The sequence below is a fragment of the Scyliorhinus torazame genome, chromosome 21 (genome assembly GCF_047496885.1).
Source record: "Scyliorhinus torazame isolate Kashiwa2021f chromosome 21, sScyTor2.1, whole genome shotgun sequence".
NCBI lineage: Eukaryota > Metazoa > Chordata > Chondrichthyes > Carcharhiniformes > Scyliorhinidae > Scyliorhinus > Scyliorhinus torazame.
In genome coordinates, this window is record NC_092727.1 from 133,010,913 (window position 1) to 133,021,216 (window position 10,304).

General features: G+C 57.4%; 1 protein-coding gene across 1 annotated transcript; it reads left to right on the forward strand.

The window, feature by feature from the left end:
• Nucleotides 1-742: 742 nt before the first annotated feature.
• neurod2 (neuronal differentiation 2) lies at nt 743-4,602 on the forward strand. The gene is made up of 2 exons (XM_072487703.1): nt 743-918; nt 2,571-4,602. Exon 2 carries the CDS (start codon nt 2,576-2,578, stop codon nt 3,641-3,643), a length of 1,068 nt encoding a protein of 355 aa, XP_072343804.1. The 5' UTR covers nt 743-918; nt 2,571-2,575; the 3' UTR covers nt 3,644-4,602.
• Nucleotides 4,603-10,304: the final 5,702 nt, after the last annotated feature.

Below are 10,304 nucleotides of genomic sequence, written 5' to 3' on the forward strand. Positions count from 1 at the left end.
TGGGGTTAGGGGAGGGGGTGTGGGGTTAGGGGAGGGGGTGCAGGGTTAGGGGAGGGGGTGCAGGGTTGGGGAAGTGGGGTGAGGGGAGGAGGAGCCAGGGGAGGGGAGCAGTGTTAGGGGGATGGGTGCAGGGTTGGGGGAGGGGGTGCAGGGTTAGGGGAGGGGTGCAGGGTTAGGGGTGCAGCGTTGGGGGAGGGGGAGCAGTGTTAGGGGGATGGGTGCAGGGTTGGGGGAGGGGATGTGGGGTTAGGGGAGGGGGTGCAGGGTTAGGGGAGGGGGTGCAGGGTTAGGGGTGCAGGGTTTGGGGGAGGGAGAGCAGTGTTAGGGGGATGTGTGCAGGGTTGGGGGAGGGGGTGCAGTGTTGGGGGAGGGGGTGCAGGGTTAGGGAAGGGGTGCAGGGTTAGGGGTGCAGGGTTGGGGAGGGGGAGCAGTGTTCGGGGGATGTGTGCAGGGTTGGGGAGGGGGTGCAGGGTTGGGGGAGGGGGTGCAGAGTTGGGGGAGGGGGTGCAGAGTTGGGGAGGGGGTGCAGGGTTGGGGGGAGGGGGTGCAGAGTTGGGGGAGGGGTGCAGGGTTGGGGGAGGGGTGCAGGGTGGGGGGCTCTGGGCTAGGAGCTGCTCCGCTCTGTGTGGAGGGAGTTAGGCGGGTGACAGATGGTCAGCCCGGGTCCCGGGGGAAACGGGGATTTGAACGCTCCGCATGTCAATCAGTGCCTCTCATGTGATGCCTGCTGCCAATGACGTGCTACCATATGGCCTGGCACCGGGGCTGGTACCGCAGTTTGGTGGAGGTGCCACTCTCCTCCAGTCGATAGATTGGCGATGAGCAGCTTTGCAAAACGCCCAGAACCTGCCCAAAGCCGCGAATCCCAGAAGGTGGCCGGTGAACAATGAGATAAACCCGGCTCGGCTCATCCAGCAGGTAAGCTGCATGGGCGGGGGGGCTGGGCAGGGACAGGGGGGCTGGGCAGGGGGCAGGAGAGGGGGCAGGGGGGGCTGGACAGGGGCAGGGGCCCAGACTCAGTGACACTGACTTCAGTGAATAATGTGCAGCATCTGCTGAACCCGTCACTAAACTTGTGCCCTTTATGTCTGAATCTCTAACTAAAAATCTGATTGTGAAGATGGGATTTGGAGAGATTCTCAGCTGCCGGCAGCGGGCGAATTGGGGACATTTGGGGATAAGAACCGACCCATTTAACCAGGTTCCGCAGCTCCGATATTTCACTATTTCGCCGTTAAAAAAGAAATATAGAATTTTTTAAATAAGTTCCTAAGTTTCTCCGGAATGAAGTTGAACCAATTTGCTGGAATAGAATGTGTGGGCGCTTGTCCTTGTGAATGATCAGCAGCGGGAGATTCTCCATCTCCCAGCTTCAATTCAGCTGAAATCTTCACAGATAAACAGACACGATTAGATTTCAGGATGGAACAGAAATTGGGTAATTTGTGCAAACTGTATAAACACAGCATCGATCCCGCAAGTAATTCATTATTTTTTTTATTATCAATTTAATTCTAAAATTGTCCAAAACGGGGTTTTGAGAAAACCTGAAAATAACCGAAACAACAAATTACAAAATCCTGAAAGGCAAATTGCTCCGATATGTTTAGAATTTAACTGCAGATTCCTCGATCCCGGGAGACTGGTTCAGACTGAGCGAACCGCAACCTTCTCAGTTCACAATGTCCGTCTCCCCTTTAACCACAAAAAGAGAGGCCGGAGAGATCTAGAACCCAACCGGGGAGATCTAGAACCCAAACCGGGAGATCTGGAACCCAACCGGGAGATCTGGAACCCAACCGGGGAGATCTAGAACCCAACCGGGGAGATCTAGAACCCAACCGGGGAGATCTGGAACCCAAACCGGGAGATCTGGAACCCAACCGGGGAGATCTAGACCCAGTCGAGTCGATCCAGAATCCAGCCGGATAGATCCAGAACCCAGATAATCCAGCGCATGTTCTGGAAACATGTCTCAGTGTTTCACTCCGGACATTTCTCTGCATCGACATTTCCCCGCCACTGGCCACAGCCCAGATCTTCTGGGGATAATGGTGGAAAAGTCCTGGGAAAGTTTAATGACCCTTAAAGTTTAATTAGGATGGCACAGTGGTTAATGGGCAGCACGGTAGCACAGTGGTTAGCACTGCTGCCTCGCAGCTCCAGGGTCCCGGGTTCGATTCCCCGCTGGGTCACTGTCTGTGCGGAGTCTGCACATCCTCCCAGTGTGTGCGTGGGTTTCCTCTGGGTGCTCCGGTTTCCTCCCACAGTCCAAAGACGTGCAGGTGAGGTGGATTGGCCATGCTAATATTGCCCTTAGTGTCCAAAAAGGTTAGGTAGGATTACTGGGTTATGGGGATAGGGTGGAGGTGTTGACCTTGGGTAGGGTGCTCTTTCCAAGAGCCAGTGCAGACTGGATGGGCCGAATGGCCGCCTGCACTGTAAATTCTATGACTCTGCTGAATGTCAGTAAGATTTGGGATATTGTGGGGTCCAGTTTGGGGTGTAATTTTCCGCGTCTATGTGCTATGCATGATTTTAAAAGTGTGTTTTAATTCCCGATTGAACAGTAAGAATGTTGACCAGACTCTTCAGTGACCCTACCCTCATCCCCGAGGGTCAGAAATACGCGGCCTGGGCGGATGACAGTGAGAGCGACGAAGACAAAATGAGGGAAGAGAGAAACAGTGAGAGCTGCGAGGCTGCGGATAGTCAGGCTGAGGACTCAGTAAGTGTGGCCCCGGACAATGAGGAGGTGGAGACAGGGATGGAGGAGGAGGAGCAGGAGGAGGAGGAGGAGGTGGATGAGGAAAACGGGGCCAGGCCCCGGAAACGTGGCCCCAAACGGAGGAAGATGACCAAGGCGAGGGTGGAGCGGTTCAAGCTGAGGAGGCAGAAGGCGAATACCCGCGAGAGGAACAGGATGCACGATCTAAACTCGGCTCTGGACAATCTCCGCAAAGTGGTCCCGTGTTACTCAAAGACACAGAAACTTTCCAAAATAGAAACGCTCCGACTGGCGAAGAACTACATCTGGGCTCTGTCTGAGATCCTGAGATCGGGCAAGAGGCCGGACCTGGTGTTCTATGTGCAGACTCTGTGTAAGGGTCTGTCCCAACCCACCACCAACCTGGTGGCCGGCTGCTTACAGCTCAACTCCCGCAACTTCCTGACGGAGCAGAGCCAGGACACGGGGCGCCTGCACGCCCCCAACTCCTCCTTCGCCATGCACCCCTACTCGTACCAGTGTGCCAGGCTGCCCAGCCCCCAGTGCCAGCCCGGGCCTGCCAGCACCCACCCTCTCCGCTCGCACCCCTACTGCTCCACCTATGAACATCTGTATGGGAACACTTCCCCAGAATACACCAGCTCAGAACTGGAGGGACCACTCAGTCCCTCACTTTGCACCAATGGTGCTTACCCCCTGAAGGCGGAGTCCTCCCCAGACCAGGACAAGAACTATCACTACACCATGCACTACTCTGCAGTGGCCGGCTCCCGGAGCCAGGGCCACGGGCTGCTCTTCAATAACCCCGCCCTGCGCGCCGGCTTCCACCCGGACAATCTGCTGCCCTATGACAGCCACGGCCACCACGACAGGACTCCCGTTTATGAAGAACTCAACGCCTTTTTTCACAATTAAATAAAGAGACCAGGTTGCAGCCGAGGGTGAACCGAGTAACTCTCCCTCAGGGCGCCAGTCCTAAACTCTGCCCCAACCTGCAGCCTGTCCTGGGGAGGGGGAGCTGCAGCTTCCCTCACATCTGCAGCTCAGACTGACCCAGATCCCAGAGCTCCCCAAAGCTGAGGAACGTGTGATTGGGAGACATTGAGTCCTCACTCTGTCACTGGCTGCAATTGGATGCGGGATTTCTCAGCTCGGACCTCTGTACATTCGGATATTTCGCTCTTTAAGATGATGTGACTGTGACAGTGAAGCGGACAATGCCTCTGAAAGCAATAACGGAAATCTATGCAAGTAGAAATTAAAATCCACACCATTGCGTCTGATGGACCCTCACTGGGGACAGACTTGAATGGATCAATGGCCTCCTCCTGTTCCTCTGCAACTTGGACCAATCAGCGTTTTGCACTGGTTCCTGCACCGTGGACTATTTGATTAGGAAACTGCTGCATTTTCTCTTGGTAACTCGACTTTCAAAGTTCATTTCTTCCGATATTTAAAAAAACAAATGCTATTTATTTTCCACACGGCGCTACCACAAGATTTTCTAATTATGAAAAGACGACGTTTGTTACAAATTCTTTTCTTTTGTAAAATGTTTCAAGAAAATTCTCTGATTATGCAAAAGGAACATTTAAAAAGTGGAAACTTTTCCAATGATCTCTGCGCTAAACCCCGAAAACATTTATTTCAGTTCATTCTGTTTTGTCAACTTAACACAAAATGAACTGTTTCCCGTCACTGAACTGGATACAACCCCTGGGACTGCCCGCGAAATGCTCAATCTTCCTCTTTAGCCAAATCCCACCAGGAAATTCTCACTGTCAGAGCTCCTGGAGAATTTGTGGGAAACAATTCACATCAAGAGGTCAGGACGCAAATGTCACCTGATCACCCCCCACCACCACCACCTACACCCCCACCCCACCCCCCCACCCACCCACCCGCACCCACCCCCACCCCCTACCACCCCACTCACCACCCCCACCACACCTACCCCCCCCGCACCCACCCCCACCCCCCACCACCCCACTCACCACCCCCACCACACCTACCCCCCCACACCCACCCCCACCCACCCCCACCCCGCCCCCACCTACCCCACTCACCACCCCCACCCACCCGCACCCACCCCCACCCCCACCACCCCCACCACACCTACCCCCCCACCCCCCCCCCACCCACCCCCACCCACCCGCACCCACCCCCCACCACCCCACTCACCACCCCCACCACACCTACCCCCCCCGCATCCAACCCCACCCCCACCACCACCACCTACCCCCCCACCCCCACCCACCCGCACCCACCCCCACCCCCTACCACCCCACTCACCACCCCCACCACACCTACCCCCCCCCCGCACCCACCCCCACCCACCCCCACCCACCCGCACCCACCCGCACCCACCCCCACCACCCCCACCACACCTACCCCCCCACCCCCCCCACCCACCCCCACCCACCCGCACCCACCCCCACCCCCCACCACCCCACTCACCACCCCCCACCACACCTACCCCCCCCGCACCCACCCCCACCCACCCCCACCCGCCCCCACCTACCCCACTCACCACCCCCACCCCCCCCACCTACCCCACCCACCCCCACCCACCCTCACCCACCCCACTCATCACCTCCACCACACCTACCCCCCACCCGCACCCACGCCCACCCACCCCCACCCACCCCCACCTACCCCACCCACCCCACCCCCCACCCACTCCCACCCACCCCACTCGCCACCCGCACCAGACCTACCACCCCCATCCCCAGCTACCCCACTCACCCCCCAGCCTCACCCACCAACCCCACCCACCCCCTCACCCCACCTTAACCCCACCCCCCACCTACCCCACCCACCCCCTCACCCCACCTTAGTCCCACCCCCACCTACCCCACTCATCCCTGTGGGCTGCTGCTAGGATAGTGTGGGCTGCTGCTGGGATAGTGTGGCCTGCTGCTGGGATAGTGTGGGGTGCTGCTGGGATAGTGTGGCCTGCTGCTGGGATAGTGTGGCCTGCTGCTGGGATAGCGTGGGCTGCTGCTGGGGTAGTGTGGGCTGCTGCTGGGATAGTGTGAGCTGCTGCTGGGATAGTGTGGGCTGCTGCTGGGATAGTGTGGGCTGCTGCTGGGGTAGTGTGGGCTGCTGCTGGGATAGTGTGAGCTGCTGCTGGGATAGTGTGGGCTGCTGCTGGGATAGTGTGAGCTGCTGCTGGGATAGTGTGGGCTGCTGCTGGGATTGTGTGGGCTGCTGCTGGGATAGTGTGGGCTGCTGCTGGGATAGTGTGGGCTGCTGCTGGGGTCGTGTGGGCTGCTGCTGGTATAGTTTGTAGTCCCCAACCTGAGCCTATGAATCTTTCCTGAAATGAGTGAACAACATCTCTAATTCATCAGTTTAATTATTAGATTGTTCGATAATAATTATTGGAATAATTAGATACAGAATCACAGAAAATACAATGCAGTAAAGGCCTTTCGGCCCATCGAGCCTGCACCGACACATGAAAATCCTGATCTGCCCCAGCACTTGGCCCATAGCCTGGAATGTTGTGACGTGCCAACCGCTCAGCCAGGTACTTGTGAGGCAACCCACCTCTACCCCCCTCCCAGGCAGTGCGTTCCAGACCCCCACCACCCTCTGGGTAAAAAGGGTTTTCCTCAAATCCCCCCCCATAAACCTCCTGCCCCTCACCTTGAACTTGTGTCCCCCTCGAACTGACCCTTCAACTAAGGGGAGCAGCTGCTCCCTCCCCACCCTGTCCAGGCCCCTCATAACCTTGTCCACCTCGATCAGGTCGCCCCTCAGTCTTCTCTGCTCCAGAGAAAACAGCCCAAGCCTCTCCAACCTCTCTTCATAACTGAAATGTTCCATCCCCCAGGCAACATCCTGGTGAATCGCCTCTGCACCCCCTCCAGTCCAATCACATCCTTCCTATAATGTGGCGACCAGAATTGCACACAGTGCTCCAGCTGTGGCCTCACCAAAGTTCTGTACAACTCCAACAGGACCTCCCTGCTGTTGTAATCTGTGCCCCGATTGATAAAGGCGAGTGTCCCATATGCCTTTTTCAGCACACGGGAATGAAAAGGGCTTTCCTGGAAACCAATTAAATTAGAGTCTGATTTGCACAATGTGAAATTGGTGCCAGACATTCCACAAAAACCCAGGAGCAGCCTGAGGACCAATCGCAGAATGAAGTGAACACAACCCTGGGTTCCAGCATCCATCCGGGTCACAAGCCTGGTTACAAGGCTGGGGAAAGGAGAGAGAGAATGTCAGGGTGAGTGTGTGTGAGAGAGAGATGGGGGGGGGGGGCGGGGGGCGGTCAGTCAGGGGGGTCAGTGAGGGGTGGGGGTCAGTGTGGGGGTGGCAGTGTGAGGGGGTCAGTGTGTGTGTGGGGAGTCAGTGTGGGGTGGGGGGTCAGTGTGAGGGGGTCAGTGTGAGGAGGGGGGCTGTGTGGAGCAGCTGTTACTCTGCAGACATTGACACTGTTGAAAGATCCAAACATGAATGTTTCAGATGCATTTTCTTTTTTAATTTCATGGAAATATTTTCTTCGCCGGAAACAATATCTTCTCGATTTAAACAGTTTACAGAACAGAAAGAGGCCAATCGGCCCATCATATGCCGGTCATCAGGCATCCATTTGTTCTAATCCCACTTTCCAGCCTTGGCCTATGTCCTGTTGATGTTTCATGAGCTTATCTGGAACTTGTTCAATGGAGTGAGCGTTCCCGCCTCTGCCCCTCCCAGGCCCCGAGCTGCAGATCCCCAGCACCCTCTGCCCCTCACCTTAAACCTATGCCCCTGGTTGTTGACCCCATCGACTAAGAGAAAAAAATCTTCCTATCTAACCTATCTGCGTCCCTCATAATTTCATACATCTCGATTACCCCCCCCCCCCCCCCCCCCCCCCGCCGCCTCAGCCCTCTCTGCTCTAAGGAGAACTACCCCAGCCTAACCAGCCTCTCCACAGCTGACACGCTCCAGCTCAGGCAACATCCTGGTGAATCTCCTCTGCATCCTCTCCAGTGAAATCACATCCTTCCTCTCGTGAGGCGGAGTGATTCACCCCCTCCCCCCCCCCCAACACACTTAGTTACTGTCTAATTCTACACTTTAAAATTTACGAAATGAGATTATTAATTCACAATATAAGGTTCAAATTTATTTTCTGTAAAGAATCTCTTTGCCAGCCCCTCTCACACCCCCTGCACCCCACTCTCCGTCTCCCTCTCTCCCACTTTCCTGATTCCTGACCCTTCCCACCCGCACTCCAGAAACGTGTTTCCCTGGGATGATTTTCTGGGATGATTATCCCAAGCTGGAAAGGCCAATTCAGGATGTGCGTCGAGAGGGAGACAGGCAGCGAGACGGGGATAGAGAGAAGGACGGAGAGAGCGAGAGAGAGTGAAAGGGGGTCAGCGAGGGGGACAGAGAAAGGCAGAAAGTGGAGGGCGTGGAGGAGGAGCGAGACTCTGAAACAATTTCTGATCATTATTCTGAAGTTATGGCCAATAATTCCCCGTTTACCGAGTTTGCTGACGCCGTCCACTTGGCGGCTGATTTCAGTCAGTTAATGTATCTGCTCTTATTGCAGTTAATCTGCCCAAGAGAGACCCGGGGAAAGCACATTGATCCGCGCTGCTGTCCACAAGCGGATCCCGCAGTTGTGACATTTACTCAATGTGCTCTTTTATTCAGTGTTATTTGTAATTGAGTTTGTGACGCGTCCCTTCAGCCAAAGTCAGTTAAAGTTGACATTGTTTGCGGACAGTGAGCCGGCCCAGGACTAGCGGCAAAACGCAATCTGGTCACATTTAACTGGGTTATTCAAACTGACTCTTCCAACACATCGAATGGATTCGCTAAACAAGCTGAATTCTTCTTTAACATTCCCCATGTTTCACTTTTTACCCGGCCTGTTATAAATGAAACGGAAAGGATTAGTTTGTAATATTCGATTCAGTGAAATGGGAAAGATTGTCGAACATTTCCAATCTGTCTAAATTCCGGGGAAGGGTTGATTTTTCCAACGAAACGGAGCGTTTGAAATTGCGGAGTTTTTCCTGGATCAAAGTGAACGAAAATTCAGACAAGGTGATATTAGAAATAATAAACTCCAAATGGTGGCGCAATGTGCACCTTCAGCTAAAGACAGCATGTAGTGAAGGGGGCGAACGGTAACAAGTGAGAGGCGTGTCGCTCTGTGGAGAGTGAGGGGTGGGAGTGAGGGGTGGGGAGTGAGGGGTAGGAGTGAGGGGAGGGGAGTGAGGGGAGGGGAGTGGGGAGTGAGGGGTGGGGAGTGAGGGGTGTGAGTGAGGGGTGGGAGTGAGGGGAAGGGAGTGAGGGGAGGGGAGTGGGGAGTGAGGAGTGAGGGGTGGGGAGTGAGGGGTGGGGAGTGAGGGGTGGGGGGTGGGGAGTGAGGGGTGGGGAGTGAGGGGTGGGGAGTGGGGAGTGAGGGGAGGGGGGTGAGGGGAGGGGAGTGAGGGGTGGGGACTGAGGGGTGGGGAGTGGGGAGTGAGGGGAGGGGGGTGAGGGGAGGGGAGTGAGGGGTGGGGAGTGAGGAGTGAGGGGTGAGGGGTGGGGACTGAGGGGTGGGGAGTGGGGAGTGAGGGGTGGGGAGTGAGGGGTGGGGAGTGAGGAGTGAGGGGTGGGGACTGAGGGGTGGGGAGTGGGGAGTGAGGGGAGGGGAGTGGGGAGTGAGGGGAGGGGGGTGAGGGGAGGGGGAGTGAGGGGTGGGGAGTGAGGGGTGGGGAGTGAGGGGTGGGGTGTGAGGGGTGGGGAGTGGGGAGTGAGGAGTGAGGGGTGGGGACTGAGGGGTGGGGAGTGTGGAGTGAGGGGTGGGGAGTGAGGGTGGGGAGTGAGGGGTGGGGAGTGAGGGATGGGGACTGAGGGGTGGGGAGTGAGGGGTGGGGAGTGAGGGGTTGGGACTGAGGGGTGGGGAGTGAGGGGTGGGGACTGAGGGGTGGGGAGTGGGGACTGAGGGGTGGGGACTGAGGGGTGGGGAGTGAGGGGTGGGGACTGAGGGGTGGGGACTGAGGGGTGGGGAGTGAGGGGTGGGGAGTGAGGGGTGGGGAGTGGGGAGTGAGGGGAGGGGAGTGAGGGGTGGGGAGTGAGGGGTGGGGAGTGAGGGTGGGGACTGAGGGGTGGGGAGTGGGGAGTGAGGGGAGGGGAGTGAGGGGTGGGGAGTGAGGGGTGGGGACTGAGGGGTGGGGAGTGAGGGGTGGGGAGTGGGGACTGAGGGGAGGGGAGTGAGGGGTGGGGACTGAGGGGTGGGGAGTGAGGGGTGGGGAGTGAGGGGTGGGGACTGAGGGGTGGGGAGTGGGGAGTGGGGAGTGAGGAGTGAGGGGTGGGGACTGAGGGGTGGGGAGTGGGGAGTGAGGGGTGGGGACTGAGGGGTGGGGACTGAGGGGTGGGGACTGAGGGGTGGGGAGTGAGGTGTGGGGACTGAGGGGTGGGGACTGAGGGGTGGGGAGTGAGGGGTGGGGAGTGAGTGGTGGGGAGTGGGGAGTGAGGGGTGGGGAGTGAGGGGTGGGGACTGAGGGGTGGGGAGTGAGGGGTGGGGAGTGAGGGGTGGGGAGTGAGGGGTGGGGACTGAGGGGTGGGGGGTGAG